The 25,257-nt window shown below is 32.5% G+C and overlaps 2 protein-coding genes across 4 annotated transcripts; one reads left to right on the forward strand and one right to left on the reverse strand.

Annotated features, from left to right (window-relative positions):
* Positions 1 to 210: 210 nt before the first annotated feature.
* On the reverse strand, positions 211 to 14,705 carry SCPL35 (serine carboxypeptidase-like 35). Its single transcript, XM_086442999.1, has 8 exons — positions 14,395 to 14,705; positions 9,460 to 9,564; positions 8,198 to 8,386; positions 7,396 to 7,484; positions 6,501 to 6,791; positions 5,631 to 5,767; positions 1,441 to 1,533; positions 211 to 798 (listed from the first exon to the last, which is right to left on the reverse strand). Exons 1-8 carry the CDS (start codon positions 14,651 to 14,653, stop codon positions 540 to 542), a joined length of 1,422 nt encoding a protein of 473 aa, XP_086299125.1. The 5' UTR covers positions 14,654 to 14,705; the 3' UTR covers positions 211 to 539.
* Positions 14,706 to 15,207: 502 nt separating this feature from the next.
* On the forward strand, positions 15,208 to 22,662 carry LOC147401649 (uncharacterized). Of its 3 annotated transcripts, XM_086443001.1 has the most exons (5): positions 15,208 to 15,363; positions 18,477 to 19,035; positions 19,139 to 19,222; positions 19,323 to 19,427; positions 22,204 to 22,662. In XM_086443001.1, the coding sequence occupies exons 2-5, from the start codon at positions 18,977 to 18,979 to the stop codon at positions 22,490 to 22,492; spliced, it is 537 nt and encodes a 178-aa protein (XP_086299127.1). In that variant the 5' UTR covers positions 15,208 to 15,363; positions 18,477 to 18,976; the 3' UTR covers positions 22,493 to 22,662. The 3 variants fall into 3 exon arrangements, 2 of the variants coding, with proteins under 2 accessions (XP_086299127.1, XP_086299126.1); XM_086443000.1 differs by lacking the exon at positions 15,208 to 15,363 and having other exon boundaries at positions 18,276 to 19,035; XR_015178627.1 differs by lacking the exons at positions 18,477 to 19,035; positions 19,139 to 19,222; positions 19,323 to 19,427.
* Positions 22,663 to 25,257: the final 2,595 nt, after the last annotated feature.

Here is a 25,257-nt window from a genome sequence, read left to right on the forward strand (position 1 = left end):
ACTATGGGTTAGACCAAGGTTACCCAATTTATTATTAAGGTACCGAACCACAAACCTAATCATTCTGAACCAATTTATGGTACAAATCGCTCTAGGTTCATGAAATGCAACGAATGAATTGAACCCCACAATTTTTTTATGCACTCATCTCTATCTAGTCCTACGAATTAAGTTCATTCTCAAGTGACAAACCCAAATTCAAACCGAGCAAACCCACGAATCAGACTACATATGTAGGCTTAGAGCGAGCAGATTACAACAATTATTCCTGAGATACCCACCTTAGATATTATCACTTAGCACCATTGCATGTTTTCCAGATAAGTCAAGGAAGATTAATCAAGTGACCTAGCAGTTTACATTAAAAAAGAATTACATAGGTGAAAAAGAAAAAAAGAAAAAAAACAGAGGGGGGGGGGGGGTTATTTTCTATTTTTTCCATTAAAAGTTTTCGGAAAATCCTACTTAGAGAGAGAGAGAGAGAGAGAGGTGTGGAGTGGAGTGGAATGGAATGGAATCTAGTGATGGGAGTGTAGAATCTAGAGACGAGAGGGAGGTAAGGTAGTGGCAGAGAGGAAATGAGAGAAGAGAGAAAGGGATTGGTCAGGAGCGAAGACAGGGACCTGATGACCAGCTCCTCTCACAGTTGCTAACGTAAGCCCACCTTCGTACGTTGTCACCCAACCTGCTACTTGATGCCTATGGAACCATGCTCTCCACCCTTCCTTTATCTTTAACCTCAACTCATTTACGCTGTACCTTGTCGATGTCACTGGCACTCGCCCATCCGTGTCCCCACTGTCACACACACACACACATAAGCATAGTTAAAAGGTTTTTATGATTACTTTATTTCAAATATTTTATTACTAGCCCATATTGTAAGGGCATTTTTTATTATTTGAATATTAAGTTCGGTGATGTGAGGGTATTTTTGGTCTTCCAAGTTTTAGTGTTCAACCAAACTCCACATCTTCTCTTTATAATAATAATAATAAGAATAAGAGTCGTCTCAAGATTGTACCTCAAATCACATTTCTTAGTGTGAGAGAGGATAGGAATCATAAATGATTTTTACTTGTATCTCAAGAAAAATATTTATGATTCTCATACGCTTTCACGTCACGGTGGGCAATGATGTGAGGTCTAATCTTGAGGTCACTTCAGCATTGTTCTAATAATAAAGATATTTATTTATTTCAGAAGAAGAAAAAAAAAGGAAATGTATTTTAAGATTTTCTTTTTGAAGATAAGGACTGTTCTTTTCTTCTTGTACAGCATGCGTCCATTATTTATGCCTATTCAGACTTCCTACAACCCCACCACTTCAGTAGTGGCATTTGGATTGTCTCTCTAATAAAAAAAAAAAATGCACCCAGAAATAGGTCCCTATGAATAATATTGGTTGGAAAACTTTAAAGGAGTGTGAGGAGGGCATACCTGTAGATCCAAACACGCAAGCCTGCGTTTAAAAGCTTTTGGATTATAGGAAGTACGGTTTCAGGAGAATCATTCCATTTTCTAATAACGGTGCTGCATACAAGACACAGAACACAAGCCCTCTTTCTTATTAGTGTTTCACTCTACGCCTTGTTTTATGGATACAAAATAATAATAACTTTGAGATAAAGTATTTTTTTTAATAATTGTTTTTGTACTTTTTAAAAGTTTTAAATTTTCTTACTTAAAAAAATATTTTTTTAATGTTAATCCAAATTAGTTTTTCAACTTTAAATGTTAGAAAAATTACCTTTTTAAGTGTATCAAAACGAGGTCTTAATTAATAGAAAAAAATGGATAGCCAGATTAACAAATTATTTGCATCACATGGATTAAGAAAATGGCAACAATTAATTTAATTTCTTTAAATAATTAAAATTTTAAAATCTAAATAATATGTTTTTCAATAATAAAATTAAATGAAAAGAGAAACACAGGATCTCAATTCACTAGCCGAGCCCCACCTAAAATATGCAATAGAGACTTGATTTTAAATGGCAAATAAGGATAGAGTTCATATCTCCAAGTCCATTAAATATAAGCCAGGCTAGAGCTTAACAATTTGCATCTGGCCCAGCTCAAAATAATATATTAAATATGGGAGAAATAACCAAAACATTATATTATAGTCAATGACAAATAGGACTATACATGATTATAGTTTACAAACTTCTATTGAATTGTTGCAAAGGAATTAATAGAAACAAATGAAATTATGCAAACAAATTACTTGATCAAGCATAAAAACAATGGTAAATTGATTGGGATCCATCAAATTAATTAATTATTATTAAACAATCAGTTTTTAGAAGCCCAAACCCAACCCAACCCAATCGCTTAGATAATCTAAAAGAATACAACAAATTAAACGTTTGCAAGACATGATATGAATTTATCCTCTATCATCCATGTGTCACTTGGATATAAATAAGAATCAATCCTACTACTGTGGGATCTGGCTTTTAGGATAACTAGTAGTCAATCCCAATTGATTAATCTTTCACAGAAGACTTTGAGTGTGACAATGATAATACATAGTTAACTTCTATATGATATCTCAAGACGAATGACAAGATGAAGGTTTACACAGAATTGTAATAGAAGTTAATTGTGATAGTTATTTAAAAACCATTCATGCTTGCTTTGGATGGTTTTAATTGATAAATCACCTACCAGATATAGAAAGGGATAAGAAAATCTTACAAATCAACTACAAGTTCAAGCTATAGAAAATCAAAATAATACCGATTTACAACATGAGTCTCAATGTGTATGAATTTGAAAATAAATCTGAAAAAAATGCACCAAGGTTTTAAATCAATTAACAATCGGTGAGAAAAATTCATCATCTAGACTCGTGAGAGTGGATACTTGATCTAGCGATGTGCGTGATAAAATAAAAAAAAAATAAAAAATTAATATATCAAGAACTCATAAGATTTATGTTGACAGCAATGCATGTGCCCACGGATGAGAATTGACAATGCTTCATCATTTTAAAAAGGGTTGGGATCCGTTTACTCATGAGAAAACACATGATCTCTACCGTGTAAACACAAATCCAACAGTTGAGATTTATACATATCTCCATAACACATATCTCAAAGATACTTATCCCAAGGATAAATCTCAATTACCGTTGGATCTTGTGTTTTCTCATGAGTCATTCTTCAAGTAAAAATAAAAAAAGCAACTCTTTTTTTTTTTTTTTTTTCAAAAAACAATATTTGCATGTAAGAAAAATAAGTATTAAATTGAATAAAAAATAATCAAAACTCCCTCAATGGAAGTTATACATGTGTCTCTTGGAAGGTTCATGAATCATATATATATGAGGCAGGCAGGCAGCCAGCCACATGAAACTTTAGTATTTTCTACACAATAAATATATATATATATATTAAAGCATTGGGCTTTAAATGCGCATACATACTTAATTAGTTATTGCTGTTTAAAGAAAAGGAATTCAGTGAAGTAGAGGTTCCTAGAAGTCTGGGCTCTAGAGACTCCCAATAAGCTTTCTACCTACCAATACCATTGGCATTGAATTTTACTATTTACTAAGTTGATGATTGATGATGATGTCATGTATGATTGATTTACTCCGAATTTATGTATTATTGGTATTTGTATGTATTGTAGTTAGGGTAAGAAAGGTGATAGGAATCCCCTGTTTCGTTATTTATTGGCAGAGATAAAAATACAAGAAAGTTCCAGACATATCCAGGTAAGGTTGGTCCCATCCCCATGTACACACGTGACCCAATACACATAATAAATATGACCATTTTTATTTTTTTTCTTTTTTCAAGGTAATTGTGAGTCAAACCTAAGACATGGCAACACTGTCCACGCGTCTTACCAACTTTGCTAAGTTGGCATCTTCAATGCATAATTGCATATGACCATAGTTTTTAAAACTCAACCCCATTCAATGTCTGCTCAGTTGAGTCAACTCGAAAATTCATCAGTCAAAATATTGAACTTAAAAAAAAGTATGTATATTTAAAATAAAGAATATTATTTTGATGGTATTACCAAAAGAATTGTTGAAAATTTTGAATGTTGCGTTCAAGTCCCACATTCATTTTACTTCTTAAAACTGTTAAATTATTATTTTTGAAATTAAAAATATTTTACAAAATAGGAGAAAATTAAATTACAAAAATACCCTTCTCAAAATATGCCATGTATAACAATATTCATTTAAGGGCATTTTAGTAATTTAATTTAATTTAATTTCTTTTTTTTCATTTTAGTACTCTTTTAAAGTATGAAAACCAAAAAGTTTGTGACTTCTCATCTGGACCTGATGGATAAGATAAAATCGGAAATACTTTTATCTCAACCTACTCGAATTTGCTCATATTGAGCTTGAAGTGTTGTGTAATTATTAATTAAACAAAAGTATTTAATAATTGGGAATAATCAATATACTTATAATGTCAAATCAGGATCAACTAGGACAAAGATAAAGCATTGGGTCAAACTCTTCTTTGGTGTCAAGGTACTAGTCATGAATACTCATCAAGTCTCGGAAAAGGGTAGACGAATGGGAAAACCTATTATGGAACTTACAATGCATTACCAAGTTATTCTTCTTATTTAGTTAAAAAATTAATTTTGAAAATGATAATTTATCATTTTCAAAATTAAAATGAATTATACACTAAAATTGGAATTTCATGATTTTTCTTCTTTTTTATTTATAATTTTCCCTAATATTCGTATTTTTTTTATAGAAAAAACATTAAATATTTATACAAACCAACTGATTTGGTTCCTTTCCTAGTTTACTCACCTAAGCTACCCCAAATATGAATGTTTGAGATGAAAATAAATTTCAATAAAAATATATTCAAAAAAAAAAAAAAATTATTTACAATTTTTCCACAACATTCAATTAAAATTATGTAAAATTAACATGAAACCCTTTGAAAGTACTTAGCAATATCTTTCAATAAAAATAATATTTACGTTCAAATGAAGATTTTCTCTATATCTGTAGAGTTGATTCTTTTTTAATGTAATACACAAGTCTCCTTGAAATAATAACTTTACATTCCCTCTGTTGTATGTCACTTGGATGATATATTAAATGGGTTCTTTGTTAACTTGTGCACCAAGATCACATGTTAAGATACATTAAATACACCTCCAAACTTTATTTTCCTACCAAAGATGTTCTTTCAAATGAGTCAGTCTTTGAAGCAGGCAGGCCACTTGAAAATTTTAAAGGAACCCTCCTTGCTACAAAACATGTGGCATTTTGAATTTATTTCATGCCCCTTCATTTTCACTAAAATTTAGAATACCTTCTTGAAAATTACACGTGTAATCCAATGGAGAGGGTTCCTTCAAAATTTTTGAAGCGGCCTACCGGCTTTAAAGTTTTTTCCCTATCAAACATACTCTCAGATGCTTATTTCCAAGGTTTACTTTGTGCATTTTAACGTATGCTTTTAGAGCACAAGTTAACAAAATCCATATTAAATTCCAAAGCAATTTTTGTTTTAATTTTTTCTTAATTTAAGTCTAATAATATTACTGCACAATAATAAATATTAAATGAAAAAGTTGCAACGGTAACTAATTATTTGAATCTGAATATTAAAATTGGGAAAAGGTACCTGCATGTAGTGTATGGATAGGACAGTTGCGTGACATTGGCGTGTAGGGCCCTCTGAACATCCTTTCTGTTGAAATATTTCTCGACATAATTCTCTGTACAAGGGTCATAACCTGATGGTAGTTTATGCCAAAGGTCCTGAAATCAAGACAACCATACACACATAATTATTAATGACACACTCACCCACTCCTCCCCCTCCTATTATTTATTCCCCAAATATAAAATGCCATCTTTAATCCAAAGCTTATTATTATTCTTTATTGGATAATGTGGACAATAGCTCTCTATTTGATGAATATTTGAGTTCTTCCATCTTTTGTCACAAGGTTGCATAGGTCAAAATTTTAAGAACTTCGTAAAATAAAAATTCAAAAAAAAAAAAAAAAAAAAGAGTTAATTTTTATAGTTGAATTTTAATTTTAAAATTTGGAATTCAGTAACAGTCCAATTTCAAGATCTTGGATCAAGCTCAAAAAAATTTAATTTTTTTTATTTAAATCAACCTGAGTTATTCGATGAAATCTAGAAGGTTATAGTGTTGGATTGCTAATGTGATAATTCATGTGGGTCCAACTACCCCTAGTAAGGTTGGTGTGGCTATTTTCAAATTGGTGACAGTGATCTTGGAAAAAAAATAAAATAAAATTTTTTACCATTAATCTTGGGCCTTGGTGATAATATCAAGGATTACCAAATACATGAAAAGATTAGTTATCACTAAAACTGTTTAGCTTGAAAATATTGCATTTTAATTTTATTAATTCATAGGGGAAGGGTGGGGGTGATCATGGGTTTCTAACAAGAGGTCGACCATATATGATTAAACTTTAAAATAAACAGATAATAGTGTTTGGAAAGATGTACTTACATGCTGGGTGAAGGATCTAGGAGCGACAACCAGCTTCTGAGACATTCTTCTATTGTCCAACGAGTTGAGACAAACTGGTGTATAAATGTTATAGATATCAATATCGTTATAAGCTTCCATGAAGCCCTTGATTGCATTGGTACAGAGCCTTGTTAGATTAGATTGTTTGAAATCACATTCTTTGAGTAATCTTTGGTAGAGCTGGTCCGAGATTATAGCATGGCTCCAAGCAAATTCAATCAAACCAGTTAGATCCGTTTCATCGTTCATTACAGCATTCGGTATATAGCACTCAATAGACTTTTTGAAAATTAAAATTCAGCCCCCCATATTTTGATTGATATTAGAGATGCCTCATCTCCTATGTTTTTAAATTGATGACATGCATGTCCCTAATGAATTTAAAAATAAAACGGTGATTTAGAATCTGACTTCGAAGCTGGCAGCTTGCTTCAAAATGTGAAGGAACTTACATGACACATGGCATTTAGAATTTATTTTACGCTCTTATATTTCTGCCAAAATTGGAAATATATCTTTGAAAATGTCACATGTAATATAATAGAGAGGTTCCTTCAAAATTTTGAAGCGGGCTGTCGGATTCAAATTTTTTTCTGGTGATTTAGCCCTCCAAACTTTGATCAATATCATTCCTTGAATTGACCTTCTAAGACTCAACTTAATGTAAAATTGCCTAAGGGCCTTCATCTTTAATCTCTATTCAACTTTAAAGAAAAAAAAATGTGATTTAGTCCCCTACCCTTGATTGATATTAGGGATACCCCTATGTTTTCAAATTGACATTTTTGACCATCGTTAGCACTTAGCCCTCACTGACCAAAAATCTTGATTCCACCACTGGGTATTTATCTTTGGTTTTATCACATTTACTTACCATGAACCCCTTGAAATTTATGAAAGAGTCCGTTCTAGCTCCCTTATTTCTGTCGTAGATAAGGTTGGAAAGTTGAGGAATGTAATGACCTGATCAGAGTGAAAAAAATTAAAAAAGGAAGCAATCACAAACAGTCATTCCATATGAAGTAAGGTAAATTCCTCTAAGTTGGGTGAGTTACCAAATCATGCAATGAAACCAACTTATTTAACACATTCAAATCATTTACAAATTGGGTAATAAAGAAGAATTTTTTTTTTTTTAATTTTATAAATAAGTAATTTTCTTAAATGATCAAAAGTGTATGGACTTAGAATTTATAAATATCTTAAATGTCTCCTTTACTATTTACTATTAGAACGAGAGGAGTAGTAGAAGTGGTTCGACACCAAAATTTGAGTGATCATAAATGCCCTTACTTTTAAATTTATATTTAATACAATCAAGTCATTTTGGTATAAATAAATAAAAAATGTAAAATTGAATGAACCTAGATAATCACATTGGTTAGTTTTTAAAAAATGCTCATACTTTAACATTTAAAGTTAATATAATCCTAATCATTTTAATAAAAAAGCTAGAAAATTGCAATCACACATCCGTGAAAAAACATTGGTTAGTTTTCAAAATTACAAAAATATATAAATTTTAAATTACAAATAAGCCCTCTAGATAAAATGTGGATTTGCACATGCCACCTTCTAGTTGATATTAAAAAAACAAGGGTTAAGGGGGATTATTATTGAGGTTATTTTAGTGTAAAAGGACATACTTTTTTTGAAGATTAAAATTAAATAGTTACCAGCATAGCTCTCTCCAGCAATGTAGAAATCACGGGATTTGAAGTTGGGGAACTTTTTAAACCATCCAATTAAGAATGCGTGAGAATCCTCAGCTGTAATTTGGTCCCCTAGTACTGCTATATCCTCTGATCTGTTCGTGTAGGAAAACCCCACTCCCACGGGTGACTCCAGGAAAAGAAGATTCGCAACTGTTACAAATGTTATTACGTATGTGTGTGAGTGTGAATGACAGAGAACAACACTTGAATTATATATATAAAATATAAGGGGTTAATATAAAATTTGCCCAATTTTAAATAGGGAAATTAGAAATACCCTACCCCAAGATTCTTGGTGAATAATTAAGATGTATCGTGTTCAAACTCATGACAAATCCATCCGGGAGGAGACTAATGGAAAATGGACTTAAATACCCTCATCTTCAACCTCTTAATCATTGATTTTTCTGTTCAAAAATCTATTTTTCAATTTTCCCAAAAATCCTATCTTATTCTTGAGATTTGCAAGATTGAATGAGAGAATCATGAGGATAAAGATAAAGAGTCAAAAGAAGAAGAAAAAAAAAATTGTATTTTGTTGAAGATGACCAATTTTGAAAAATGTTAATGGGTATTAATGTCATTTTATATTAGTCTATCTTAAAAGAACAAGGTCAAGGGATATGTCATGAGCTTGAAAAAAATGAGGATACCTATCAAATATTTCCAAAAGTAAGAGGATATGACTAAATTAACCTTATGAATTATTATTAAAATAAGAGCATTGATAATATGAATAGCCAGGTGGCATACTCAATCGAGTTCGAGAACCGTAGATTTTGTACATTATTTTATGAGGAAATGCAGTTATGTATAGATCCACGGTTTTCAAACTTAGTCACGTTAGGGAGTCGATTGAATATGCCACCTGACGATTCATATTATCATAACTCCTAAAATAACGAGCCTTCCTACCGTCCAACTAGCACTCAAGTGCGCAGAGAATCATCAATTGTCCTCTAGTGTGCAACAGTTGTATCTCAAGCACTTAGAAAGTCTTTTACTTGGTCAGAGAGTATCCCGAGAAAAAAGATCTATGTTCTGTGTTCATAACACGTCAGCCGAGTATTGACCAAGTGAAGGACTTTCTAGTTTGGAAATCATTACTCCAAGACAAAACACCCATAGTTTTCTGCACACACTCTAGTACTAGTTTGAAAGTTATTTCAACTCATTTTTCCAAAATAATAATAATGTAATATAGAAAGAGTGAAAAAGCTTACCCTTGTTCCAAGAGAATTTATTGAGAATAAGTTGAGAATTATTCCGAACCAGAAATGGACCTAGTTCTTGAGCAGCACCATAAGCGATCGATGAGCATCCTGGCCCTGCATTTTCCATCTCAAAATCATTAATACCCATCTAATTTTTTCTTTTCCAGCAATATATATATATATATATATATATATAGGGTCCCGTTCGCCACCCTTAGTTTTACCACACACTTTAACAAACGCATTTTGTCTTACATGGGTTAGAAGTTTCGGAATGAGCTGATTTTTGGTGAGGATGATCTCTATGGTGAGGAGATCATCCTCACCAAAAATCAGCTCATTCCAAAACTTCTAACCCCATCAAAATTGATTTACAAAAAATGGACGGTCCACGATTTTTCAACGTGTAAACATGGGGCTAAACATTTCGGAATGGGCTGATTTTTGGGGAGGATGATCTTCTAATCATAGAGATCATCCTCACCAAAAATAAGCTCATTCCAAAACTTCTAACCCATGTAGGACAAAAAACGTTTGTTAAAGTGTGTGGTAAAACTTAGGGTGCTGAACATTTCCATATATATATATATATATATATGGAGATGTGACTTTCTTCTCCCATTCAAGGCTACACATGTACCCACTATAGATCGAGGTCATTTATTAATAGTTACCATTCCAATCTTTAATTTCATGTCTTGGGTCAATTTAGATTGAACCTGTGGATGATTATTTTAGTGATGACATCAGACCATAACACATGGCAAGAATAGAAATCGAGTCCTAAGAACATAAAGAATCATTGCGACCATTCGAGTCTGATCGATATATAACGACGGGAAACAATCCCAATGCTAAACTTGGAGTTGGACCTCGGGAACAGAGAAATAGAACAAATATTCGAACTCCGAAATATAAGGGATCTAACGAGTGGAAAATCAAGGATTATCTTAGATACAACGAATTTGTTATTAAATATGATTCTATGAATCCAGACGTGATTAAAAAGGAAGTACATTCCAACTAAAACTTTGAATTTAGACGAATATGACATCAGCAAAGAATAAAAAAAGATTAGGGCACAATCTTTATAAATAAATAAGAGAGAGAAATGACGCAAAAAGTATGCTTTACTCTAACATAGAAGAAACTTTGCAAATTTTTATCTTTAATCTGACTAAAGCGTTAGAGAGATTGTATTGTAGGCACACCTAAGAATTCTAGATTTGCATGGTCAAAGCAAGAGTTACAGATCTCAAGGTAGTACAAGAAATTGCATCTACAAACCCCATAATTCAATTGATCCCCATAAACTAGATCAAAATTTCCAAAACTCAACTTATGTACGATTGATTTTTTTATTTACGACATGAGTGTTCGAACTTACACCGGACTAATGGGATCGGAAGAGCCAAGGCACATAGGTCCCTCCCCCGGGCACGTGCAACGTCCGCACGTCACACACACCAGGTAAGTGAGGGTGCGCCCTCGCGAGTGGCCCCAAGGAAATACTGCTCATACTGGGTATCAAACTCACAACCTACTGTTAATCAATGGACAAAACATATAAAACTAGTTATTTCTACAATTTAAATCAGTTGTACCACATGTTGGATCCATTTAAACCAATTTAAGAGGAACTGACTCAACTATTTTAAATTAAGTCAGTCTCAAGCCCAAAAATCGAATTCTTTAATCTAGGCTCCAAGTCAGAAATTTCTCAAATGCCTTTGTAGTGTGAAAATCTCTTGAGACCAATGTTAAATAAATCTATATTTCTCTACTGATTATAGATAGAAAAGATACCTAGAAAATATGTATTTCTCTTCCCATTTCATCCATTTTTTGAAAACTTCACTCAATCTCCAAGAGAAGATTGAGGTCAAGAAATGTCGTTAGTTAAAAAACATGGGTACCTCTTATATCCTTGAAAGAAGTAAAGAGAGAGAGAGAGAGAGAGAGAGAGAGAGAGAGAGAGAGAGAGAAAAGAAGAAGAAGAAGAAATGCAAGAGTAAAGTTGTGAGGAGAAACGAAGTGAAGAAAAGAAGAAGAACCTCGAACTAAGACACAACTTCGGGGGATCTTTCTCATAAACGAAATTAAAATTGAAATCAAAACAATGAATAATTTGATCAGATACTTTGTACTAGAGTTTGTTTGTGCCTACTACTGCACAACCATCATCTTTAGGGTTAAGATGTAAAAAAGAATAGATAATAAATTGGAGAGAGATTTAAAGAGCCCTAATAAAATGACTTGCCAGATGGCATACTCAATCGACTCACTGATGTGGACAAGTTTGAAAATCGTAGATCTTTACACCTCAGGATACACTTTTTATGGGAAAGTGTAATCATGTATCCCGAGGCGAAAAGAACTACGATTTCAAATTTGTCACGTCAATGAGTCGATTGAACATGCCACCTTGCAAGTCATTTTATCATGACTCATATTTAAACTCAAGAATATCAAGAGAAAATGGGTAAAAGATGAAAAGGAATAAAATTGGAGGTATCCTTGAGATACATCTTTTGTGAGATATAAATATTGAGAAAAGGAGTGAGGTCGGCCTTTGTGTTTTATCATATAGATTTTTGAAATGTTGAAAAGTAAAGACAATGATATTTATTTTGAGATGATTCAATATTTTGAAGCATATGACCCTACCAACAAATGAGAGTGTGACATGTGAGAAGATAAATACAAATTACATTGATAACTGATTCCCCAGGTGATATGTATTCTCTTCACTCATGTCATTATATCATTGACTACTGACCTAATAAAAGCCCTAATGTTGTATATAGATTATAAAGGTGAAATCACTAGGTTATTAAGGATAAGGACTTCTCTAATAAAAATCTTAAGGTCTAAACCACTTTTTCAGTCAATAATAATAATTAAAAGAAGGTTCCAATCAAACCCACCCTTATCATGGCAAATTAATTATTATATAAAAACAAAAATCAAATTAATCAGATATTTTGGGAAATTAAGTATCCCACAGACTGACTTAAAAATTGTTCTCTTGTTTTATTCATTTGATTTTATTAAATATATTATCTATCACCAAAGTGGTTTCTAAACTTGTCCGAAATCAAGACGTATCACCTGAGTTAACTCGGTATCTGAGCCTAACGAGACCAACTCACAATGTGTCATGAGACGACCGTGTATCGTGAGATAAGTGAGTCGTCTTGGACGATATTTTCGAAAAATTCGGACGATACGAACGAGATAAACTAGACAGCGCAGATTTTATTTTAACTTGCGAGATAAACAACTTGTATCGGACGAGATTTTCAAAATCTCATCTGAGTTAACCGAGATAACCGAGTTTTACCTCAATCCTCAATTATTTCACTCCCAAATCGATTTTCCTCCATTATTTCTTCATCTTCTCCACCAAGTAAACAACCGAGTTTTTTTTAATTTTATATTTTTTTTTATATTTTATATTTTTTTAAAGCGCTTAATGCCATACCTTCAAATATTTAAAAAACATTCTTACAAGCAACATCAATGTACAAACATTTATGGATTGCATGCTTTGTTTCTAGAATGTAAACATGTAATATATTCCACAAGGCCAGAAATGCCATTTAAAGAAACATGACAAACAACACTACAGCTGTGATTGTTCATCCATCAACACAATAAACACTTTTTTTAGAAAAAAACATGGAACTCAATTTATTTTGATAGGTATATTATGATTGTTTTTTAATTTTATATATTTTTTTTGGTTTATTTTTTAATAGGAATCATTTTTGAATTTTTCCTGATTTTTTAAATGGTTAAAAACCATTGTCTCAATGTCGAACGAGACGACTCGAACTAGACGAGACGTATCATCCGAGTCAACTTGGTATAAGAACTGAACGAGACGAGACCAAATACCGAGTTTAAAAACCATGATAACCAACCATATTGTGAAACTCAACTCAGACTAAAATGAATCTCCACTGAGTCAAATCAACTACAAGATTAATGAATCTATCAAATATTCAATAATACATAATATAACGAATAAATATTTATTTGTTGTTTTCAAGAAAATATTAATTTTAACTGCATAACACAGGGGACATAAAATGGACTCAAAATTTAAGTGGCCCTAAAATCGAAATTAGTGGAATATGAATATACTAAGGTCCGACTGAGGCTGTTACGTGTTGACACTGCTGAGTTAAAGAGTTAACTCGGAATCTGTAATTCATAGAGTATGTGAATCTTGTAGAGCTCGAATCAGTTGATTCTAATATGGAAATTCTCAATATTCCATTTTGTTAAAAATTGTGATTTTATTTTTCTCTCTCTTTAGTGGAGAAGTGGGGGATGTAGGGTAAGTAGTGTAGGTAGGGTTAAAAGGCTATCTAATTCCACTGACAGAAGAAAACAAAATTAGACAACCCTATCGTCCACAACGCAACCAGGCGTGTGGGGCCCATAATATGACATCGATTGATCCTAACCATCAATTCTGTGTAGGGCCTCGCCTGGCTGGTTAATTCAATGGCTGAAAATCGGTGAGTGCGACTGTGCGAACTTACCTTACATTAAAGCAAATAAAAGAGATGGGCTCATCAATTTCTTGTTATTAGTTAAATGTCAGATTCGATCGACAGCTTTGTTCATTTTATCTAATTTCATATAATTTAGCACTCTCACCGTTGAAGAACAGAACAAATGGGAAGGAAGGTCTTAAATGTTTTTTTTTTTTTTGGTTCTTAAAAAAAAAAAAAAAAACCGTCAAAGATAACGGCTGGAAAGGAAGACGACAAAGCAAAGCACTCATTAAAGTTGAAAAGACAGATGTATATATGACTATAATACCTGGCATTTATTAGGCATCAATCACGGAGGACTGATTTTCTCCGTTAAAGATAACGGAGACAATAACACTAAAATGTGTGTGTGTGAGAGAGAGAGAGAGAGAAAGACCTCCATTGAGCCAAAGTACTAAAGGCCTTTCTGAAACTCTGTCTTGAGCTTCGAAGAACCAGTAGAACAACTCCTTCTCGTCTTCTTGACGGAGTCTGACATATCCGGCATAATGTCGAAATTTTACTGAAGGTTGTCCCGGCAAATTACTCACAAGGTCAGATTCTTCACCGGATTTCGATCCCTCTGTGGAGAAAACCGACGAAATTGTAAATCCAAAGACTAGAAACAGAAAGAAGCAGAATTGGAAAACCGCCATTGTTATCCCCACTCTCTCTCCAAACTCCAAACTCCAAACGCCTACTAACTCAGATATATGTGTCTTTATATACGGAAAATCGTGGAAAACTGGTAAATAAAAACAAAATAAATTATTTTTACTTTTATTTTTCAAATTATATGGCAGAGAAATGTTCTGCTGCTCCGGTTGTATAATACTTAAAGTAAAACGATAATTGAGAGTGATGCGATGGTTATCAAGTATTTTTACATCAGTGCTACAACCCAAAAATTTCACGTGGATCATCACTATTCCAATCGACAAAGGAATTTTTATGGATTCATTCTTATTAACAATTTCAATCCATTCGATTTGAGCATTTTGATTATAATTGGCATCGAATCCGATTATTTTTCTTTGGTCAACAGCACGCCAAGTTGAAAATTAAATAAATAGGACAAATTATTTAGGCAGATTTACCAAAACATGCACAACTTTTCAATTATTTACCAAAACGGTACACTGTAGCAATTAATTCCGAAAACGGTAAATTTACCGTTTTCGAAATTAATTTATTTTACCAAAATGGTAAAAACAGTAAACCAATAATTTTTTTTCCCGAAAATACCCTTTTGTTAATGTTTACTGAAAATACCATTTTGTCCTCGTCTCTTTTGATAAAAATTTCTGAAATTACAGTTGAAAGGGTTTCCTTCGAACAAGTGCAACAAGAAATCGAAGACGAAGAGGTATGACCTCTTTTTCTCTCTCTCTCTCTCTCCGTTGGATAGATTTAGAAAATATAGCAAGTTTCCCTCTCTCTCTCTATCTCTTTCCGTTGTTAGAACGTGAGAAACTTGCAAGTTTCTCCGTCTTTGTCTCTCATTGTTGTGGAAATCATGAGAATAGTTTCGATCTATCTCTCACTGTTGTGGAGATCATGAGAATAGTTTCGATCTATCTCTCTCTGTTGTGAAGATCGTGAGAAATTTGAATTGAAATTGTTTGTGTATGTGTTTTGGGGTATTCGAACCCGAGATTATAAATTTGATTAGGTACAATTAGTATTTGAATTTTTAGACTATTTAGGATTAATGTAAATTTTATCATTAAATGACTAATTTTTTGGATTGATTTGGATTTGTTAGAGTTTCATGTTTAATGTTGATTTTCTAGAGTTGTATTAGATTTTTAATGTTTAAAGAAATGCAATGATAATTTTTTCATTATTTAGTTTTATAAAATTTTTATAGAATTTTAAATTATAAGATGATATTTTTCTCACGAGTTAGAACTACAATTATTAGTGTCTTAGAACTTGATTATCGTGTTGCATTTAATGTGTTCGATGTATTGCTTCTTAAATGTTCGATAGAATGTGTACCATTATTTCCTAGTATTTTTATAGATTTTTCATTTTGTCACAACTAATCTCACTCTTAATATGAAAATACCATATGCAAGGAGAATCTAATGAATGGATAAAAGGAAGATTTCGTTAATATACTTTTATTAGCCATCCATTCGTTGAGATAGATATAGAAAACGATGCAGACGTTAAAGAGATGTTCTTTGGAGTACCGGAAGATTCCCAAACCATATACATTTTCATAACGAAATCTCGACGCCTTGTTGAAATGAAAAATGATACCAAGCGTATGAACTATGAATTGTATCCTAGTCTTTCATTTTGAGTTCGATCCCAATTCAAATATTTGCCTAGGAAAATATAATGGTCATAATATATGTGAAGATGGTTGATTATTACAAATGAATTTTAGCTTTAAGTTAAGATACCTTTTTAGGGAAAGTAGTTCTTCTTCTAAAAAGGGGAGGGTTTCCTTAGGTTCCCATTTCTTACAATTCCTGTCGCAGATCAGGTTTGTTGATCTATGTTTGGATCACCATCCTGATATTTTTAGCGAGATTAGGTATCTTGTTCTTAATATTGTTAGGGATGGACATTGCTATTAGGTTTTTGTCGATATGATTCCCCTTTTTGATGTAAATTTGGCATTCATTGTTGTTGCCACACATTTACTCTGTTTCTCTTACCTCTGTCCAAGTTGAAGTCAGGATATTATTAGTTTTAATAAAAATTTGTACGTCAGGGCTCAAGATTTCAAATTCAAAATCCCCTTTCGACAGGAAGAAATAAACATTCACAATAAATTGGACACTTCGTAATGTAACTTTGAAGCTTCACTTATTGCTTCAACCTTCCAAAATTAACCCCACCAAGCTTGTGAGTAGAAGGAAATACGACTGACTTAAGCTGAGCTTGAGCATAAAACTTTTGAGGTCAATGCTTGAGTGTTGTATGGGTGTTGGCACAAATTCATAATCTATTTGGAAGTGAGTATTATCCAAGTCTTATGCTCAGACAGAAATAGTAGTAGTGGTTTCTTACTTGTAAACCCGTGCAAACATCCTTAAAATGCTTAATTGCAGTACATTCCTCATGTTTTACACTCAAAGTGTCATATATTTAATCGATTTGCGGACAAATTGCTCAGTGGCAATAGTGTGGATTTATGCCCATCTCATCACCATCGTTGGGGCCTATAAGAATGCACCTTTAAATACTCAACAGAGTTACCGTAGTGTTCGTGATAGTCTTGTGGATGGTGCTCCATGGTAAGGCTTCCGGCCTTTATTATTGTAACTGCTCTGTTTTTGTTCTCTATAACTCTAGATTTTGTTAATTTATTATTGTTTTGGGCAGCACTTGCATTGTTTAATATGTGATTCAGTTGTGTGTCCATATATGATATGTTAAATTTGCAACCAAGATATGAGATCCAGTTGTGTATGGCCGTACATGATCTTTTTTATTATATAACATCCCATGATATGGACGTATGATTACACATTACTAGGGTAAATCCTACCCACCAAATTCGTGTAATATACCTATATGCATGTAAGATAGTAATTTTCTGATTTCTGAAATATGTATAAATCAGTTTTATGTTTCATTGATTTATTAAGATACATGTATTTTGTCATACAAGTATATCACGCACAAAAAATGGTGACATAGGAAGACAATGAAAAACCCTTGAATGGTGTCTTCTAATGTACACCTAACATGTAAAGTCTACCTCAAATTTACACTTAACATGTAAAGTCTACCTCAAATTTTCAGCATATAACCAATAAAAGGTGTTGCTAAATTTTTCTTCAATGCATTTATTTATGAAATGTCGATTTTTTCATTTATACTAGCCTTACGACATTGATTAAAATAGTTGTGATCTAATGTCAGAAGGATCCTTCTGACATTGACTAAAATAGTTCTGATCTAATGTCAGAAGGCTCCTTCTGACATTTATTAAAGTAGTTCTGATCTAATGTCAGAAGGCTCCTTCTGACATTGATTAAAATAGTTCTGATCTAATGTCAAAAGGAGTTTTTTGACATTGAGTAAAATAGTTCTGATCCAATGTCAGAAGGCTCCTTCTGACATTGATAAAATAGTTCTGATCTAATGTCAGAAGGCTCCTTCTGACATTGATTAAAATAGTTCTGATCTAATGTCAAAAGAAGCCTTTTGACATTAAGTAAAATAGTTATGATCTATTAGATTTTTAATGTTTAAAGAAATGTAATGATATTTTTTTCATTATTTAGTTTTATTGAAATTTAGTAGAAATTTAGATTGTAAGATGATATTTTTCTCATGAGTTAGAACAACAATTGTTAGTGTCTTAGAACTTGATTATCGTGTTGCATTTAATGTGTTTGATGTATTGTGTCTTAAAGGTATGATAGAATATGTACCATTTTTTGTATATATTTTTTTAGATTTCCCATTTGGTCATAAATAATCTCACTCTTAGTATGAAAATATCATATGCAGGGAGAATCTAATAAATGGATAAAAGGAAGATTTCGTTGATATGCTTTTATGATGGAGAGATTGTAGACCCATTTGGCGGGTTTAAGTATAGTGGTAAATGCAAGAATAAGTATGTTGGACGTGATATTTCATTTAAAATATTTACCGACATGATGTATGAAGTCACCGCATGTAGTCGAGATGAGATAAATTTGAAGTTAAAATATTTGTATAGAATTAACCCTCCATTCGTCGAGATAGATATAGAAAATGATGCAGACGTTAAAGAGATGTTCTTTGGAGTACCGGAAGATTCCCAAACCATATACATTTTCATCACGAAATCTCGACGGTTTGTTGAAATGGAAAATGATACTAACCTTATGCATACACAGAATATGTTTGAAAATAGGTATGAGACATCATAAACTCGTATCTATTATAGGAAAAAATTTATTTGTTGTATTTTATTTGTGGTTGATAAGAATGATTTACGATTTTACACATGCAGAAGGGAAAAAATGTTAGAACCGATTGTGATCCCTTCGAAGTTGTTGAAAATAGAAAGATGTGCAACTAGGTTTGTTATTTCTTTAATTTTATTTTAAATTAAGAACTTGTTGCAGTCTAAGTTATATCGATGCGATTCATCTCTAATTATTTTTTCAATCCCATTTACAAAGGAATGTTGAAGATGATCATATTTCAACAAATCCAACCAAGGGATGCAATGATAGTGGACAAATTCCAGATTCATCACCTATTAGGTTAGTATATGAAACTAGGCATACGCTAGGGCGATTCGAACCTTAAAAATTCATATATAAACTTTCCATGAATTTTTGATTCATATTGTTTTGTCTACAGTAAAGTTGGGAGTTCAATTTATCCACCTGCGCATCGAAATGTTCCAGATTCAGATCCCTCAAATCCAGACCTATGCGTCGATATTTCAGGATGTTCAACCCCTATGTATGTCTACTCGTATTACTTTCTTCAATTAATCCTCTTAGAAATATTTCTAAATTTGGCACATCTATGTTTAGGTACAATTTTCCTTCTACAATGAATTGTCTGTTTGATGGTGGGGATGTTGATATGGATGAGGGTGTTTGCTCTCGTAGAGAAAAAAGTAAATTCTTTGAGTCGCGTAATTCATCCGAAAAGAAAGTCTCAGAAAATAGTTCATGCAGTAGTTCCGACGCAAGAGAGGCGTTTTGTTGCAACGTAGACATGGGATTAGATTCTGATAAAGGATCTGATGGTGTTGAATCTGATAATATGTGGGAAAAAGCTTATGATGAAGGATACGATAGCCCATATTTTGAGGAGGAATTTATTGAGTTTTCTCTTGAAAATCGTTCTAGAGGAAGGATGGAATTAAAAATTGGAAATACGTATGGTTCAAAAAATTTATTTCAAGTAGCTTTGAAAGAATGTGCCATGTTGTCAAACTTCCAAATTGAACCCATAAGGACTTGTCACACAGCAATCTCAGCCAAGTGTGCTAGCCAAAGTTGTCCTTGGCGCATTCATGCTACTAAACTCCGCGGGGTTCCAACTTTTGAAATAAAGAAGTTAATCTCCAATCATACGTGTGCATTACCAACACGTGGTCGTGACCATAGGCAAGCCAGTAGTCGTTGGATTGCAGTTCGAGTGAAGGCGACTTTGAAGGAACATCCTAATATGACACCTGGCCAAATTATCACGTATATTCAAAAACACTTTGGTGCTACAATTTCGTATCGTAAGGCGTGGAGGGCAAAAGAGTTTGCTATATCGGAATTGGTTGGTTCATGGGACGAGTCATATCGTATATTACCATCATATTGTGCAGAGTTAATGCGTGTTGATCCTGATGCTGTCACTGTACTTGTATGTAGAGAGGAAGATAGGTTTGCGAGATTTTTTTGGAGTTTTGGTGCTTGTATTAAGAGTTACAGAAATAACATAAGAGGTATTATATCAGTTGATGCAGCCCACCTAAAAGGTAAATACCGTGGCCAACTCTTAATTGCAACTGGCTTAGATGGTAATAACAAGGTCTTCCCAATAGCCTTTGCGGTCGTCGAGAGTGAAAATACCGATTCTTGGTCATGGTTTTTTCGAATCCTCGGAGATAAAGTTATTGGAATTGAAAGTCGATTCGTATTGATATCTGATCGTCACCCAGGCATTCTGGAGAGTGTCCCTCTTGTATTTCCCAACGTCATCCATGGGTTTTGTTTAAGACACCTATGTGATAACTTTGTACGTGAGTTCAAGGACAACGTTGCCAAACAGAAGATCTGGATGATGGGAAAGATATATAGCATTCCAGCATTTGAACGTGAGATGCTTGAGTTGCGCGACACTCAACCCAAATATTACAAATGGTTAAGTGCCATCGATCAGAAAAAATGGACTAGAGCTTACTTTCCTGCCAAACGATATCGCATGATGACGACGAACATATCTGAATGTATGAACAAGGTTCTAAAGTTAGAAAGGGAACTTCCGATTACAGCTCTTGTTCATGCAACACATACTAAGTTGTCTAATTATTTCTTTGAGCGGTCTGAAGAATGCAAACTATTCAAAGATCAGTTGACTCCTTTTGCTCTGCGTGAAATTAAGAGATTTGATATTCCATCAAATTATGTGGATGTTCGTCAAACTGGAACGCATATTTACGAGGTTGGTGTACTTAAAAATAGACATGTTGTCGATCTTGGAAAGCTGAGTTGCACATGTCGTCGTTATGACCAGCTTGGTCTCCCATGCCTTCATGCCATTTCTGCCATCAAGCATAGTAAAATGTCACCGTATGATTTCTCAGAGGATTGGTTCACAGTTGATCGATACCGAGAAACATACAAGGATTCCATCAATCCCACAGTTGATGAAAGTCAATGGATTGTTAGATGTGATGATGTGATCGTATCCCCTCCAGATGTTGTAATGCAGCCCGGTAGGCCAAAGAAAAATAGATTCAAAAGTCAGTCCGAGAAACATTTATATTATCGATGTGGAAATTGTGGACGTCGTGGCCACAATCGTAGGAGATGTGTGTACCCTCCTACTTCATAATTGAGGTTGGCTTCTACTCGAAAAATAGTTATGAATATTTTTGTACAATCATATTACATTATGATATAGTGTAAAGAGGATCCTTCTGACATTGTATAAAAGACATTCTAATATAATGTCAAAAGGATCCTTCTAACATTGTATAGAAGACATTCTGATATAATGTTAAAAAGATCCTTTTGACATTATATCAGAATAATTATATTCAAGTGTCCATAGGATGAAATGTAGAAAGAGATATTTTTGAGAAATAATGATCTTTTTATTTTACTTGAGGTGTCTATATGAATCATTATGATAAAATTAGTTGTTTTTTATGAATTCAATCTCAACAAGATCTTTCTAACATTTTATTTATTCATTGTATTCAATTGTCCATAGGATCAAATATTTAAGAATTTATAAATGGCTGAACATCTATTTGTTTTCGGTCAATGAACATGTTTAAACAAATTTATATGTTTTTTGGTCAATGAACATGTCTAAATAATCACTTAGGCATATGATTTTGATTTATTTTATAAAATTATAAATATGTTTAAACAATCAATTGGATTATGATGGTCCATCATTGTGTTATAGTATGAAGAATCACTTGCACGCGTTTTGCAAACATGAGCTTATTACTATGTTTACGTATATTTTGATGACTTAAATTTTGAACATTATTGTGCAGGTATATTTGGATGGCTAAATACTATGTCGTGTTTATTGGACGTAAGCCTGGAATATACTCTACTTGGGAAGAGTGTCATAGGTATGTCGATCGTTATCCCGGAGCATGTTATAAGTCATTTAAGACCTTAGAAGATGCTGAGAAACACTTTCTTAATGATCAAGTTCGTGGTGCTTGTCTGAATCAAAAGAAAAATGAGAAGTTGGAGGCTTGTGGGATGTCTTGTGTTTTGGTTGGTATTAGTATGGTTTTACTAGCAGTTATGTTGTTAGGTTTTTTTGTAATGTGATGTTATTAGGAACAAACCTTTAAAATTGTAATTGAGCAATGACAATTCCTTTTTGTTTAAAATGGTTGTGAATGATATAAGTAGATGTTTTACCCTCCCAAAAAGTTAAATAATATTCAATGAGATGCCTCTATAGAAGGTAATTTATAGAATTTTTTTTAAATGATGATACGACCACCTTCTATTTTACACAATTCTGTTTTACACAATTCTTGAGTTACTAGAATAAATCTTTATCTCTATAAACCATATTACATTATCTAAAGAGTAATTTGTGTCCCTCTCTCCATTGCTATGACATTGTCACGTATCTTTCATAATGAAATTGACATGATTTTAAATTTGAGTTATAGGTTTGCATTGTCACTATCACTTTATTAACAAGAAAAAATAATACGTAATTACAACAGTTGAAGTGGGTTATATTAATAAACTTCATCTCCCATTTCAATAGTTGGGTCGTGTTAGTGAAAAATAATTGAAAAGTACTCAACCATTTTTATTAAAACAAAAACATTCTGATTCTATTCTTTAACACATAAATAGCAAAACATCCACATTTATATCACGCTCATACATCCTCCTACAAACATACTAGGGACTACTATCTTGATTAATGTCGTTCTCCATATAATATGGAGAGCGAATATTGTTACTCTCTAATACCTCATCTATGAAATTAAAGTTCACATTTGGATATTCCGCATAATCAGATCCTAGAATTTGTTGTCTATTTTTTCGGATAAACATCCGTCTATTTTCATCATACATCCTATTAACGGCACTTTTGTAGTTGTCTGGGTTGTCCCTGCTCATATACTCTCCTATCCTTTTCGGAATAAATATGCACAAACTTCTCATCATACATCTTGGTTTCTTACCATCATCGAGTAAATCTTGCCAGAACGCATTTTTCCTACCCTTCTCGTTTTTATCGGTTGATTCGATAAGTTTTGTGTACATCTAAGGCTCGTAATAATCAAGTTTGAGCTCATCAACCTCATTCGATTGCATATTTGCCATGTTAGAACTCATATTCCTTTGTAAAAACAACTCCGAAGGCGTTTGTATTTTTTAGGTAAAAACACCTTCCTATTTATAGAATCTTAGGCTCGTTTATTGTAAAGCCTTATTTTATTCAATACGTGAATAATATAAAAAATAAGATATAATGACTTGACTTGACATCCGTGACACATTAAATATTTTGTTTAGTTTGGCAAAATTATTTTTACAAAAGATTTGTGTAAATCTAAGTGATTGAATGACTTGACTTGATATTTGTGACACATTGATTCTTTTGTAAAATTTCAAGAAATTAAATTTTGGAAAGATGTGTAAATCTAAGTGAGTGAATTACTTGACTTGACATCAGTGACACATTGATTATTTTATAAATTCTCAGGAAAAAAGTATTTTCAACGATCTGTGTAAATCTGAGTGAATGACTTGAGTTGACATCTATGACACATTGGTTTAGGTAATTGAAATTTGTGAATTTTTTGATAAAATTGGAACATGTAGCTCCATGCCTGAAAAAAGGCAACAAGTATCTTTCTAAAAATACATTTAAAAAAAATTATTTTTTATATAAAAGTGATTTATATAAACATCTCAGGTACAATAGAAAGATGATCATTTCTCATATAAGATCCCTTTGTACATTTCGAGAAATTTTTTAGTCTCTTTGGTATACAAATCTTTTATAGCTTCTAGTGAAATACTTTGTATATCTTCAAGTTTAAATGCAAACATTAACGCAATTTATATGACTCGCGTTATTTATTGTAATGGCAAATTCCAAAACATGCAAATATGACCATTTATTTTATTTTCTAAGGCAAGAGCCAAGGAGACCAGGGATATATAGGTGCATTTTAAAGGTTATTCTTTGATCATCTAATCTATTACCCAAGTTACCAATACAACGTGAAGCGGAATGAGGGGTACTGTTGTAGTTATCATTATAACAATTTTTTATATGTATATTAATCTACACATATTTGTTTTAAGATTTGTAATAGATGGTCAAAATAGTCCCTTGTAAGTCCATTTAAAGGACTGGTTAGACCAATTAATATATTATTATGCATTTTATCTTGAAAAATGTACACGTGTCTTATTATATATTGGATAGTAAAGAGGGGTAGACTATTCATCTTCATTTTGTTCAATGCCTACCCGATAGATCAATTGTTGATTTTCAGTGGCAAAAGTATGACATTCCATGGAAAATTATTTAAGATGGTATTAGATATTACAAAAAATTAATTGTGTTTTCCATCAACTTATGTGGGGTTGCCCATAGGCTATTTGAGAATTTCTAAGAACTTGTGGGACAATTGGGGTCCAACTCGTTAGTAGGGAAAGTTGATCTATATTTAAATATTGAATAACTCTAAACATTCAGTCTCATAACTCTCCTTCTATGCATTGTAGTAGTCTATAAATATTGAAGAAAATAATTACAAATTTATTTGGAAGGTTTTTCAATATTTTTTGGGAAAAATTTTGTCAACTGCAAACTTTTATTGTCAAATTTGAAAAAGAGACATGAGTTCCTTTCTTTTTATTTTATTTGGATTAACTTCAAGATAAGTTACTTAAAGATGATGCATAACATAAAACTAATGTTACATTAGTTTAGAGTCTTTAAAAATAAATCTTTCAAACCAGGTTTGAATCCTTGTACAATTTAAAACTGTGTAAGTGAATATGCCACATGAATATATATATATATATATATATGGGAATGTTCAGCATAA

This window comes from Akebia trifoliata, chromosome 5 (genome assembly GCF_017979445.1).
Source record: "Akebia trifoliata isolate Shusen 1 chromosome 5, ASM1797944v1, whole genome shotgun sequence".
NCBI classification, from domain to species: Eukaryota; Viridiplantae; Streptophyta; class Magnoliopsida; order Ranunculales; family Lardizabalaceae; genus Akebia; species Akebia trifoliata.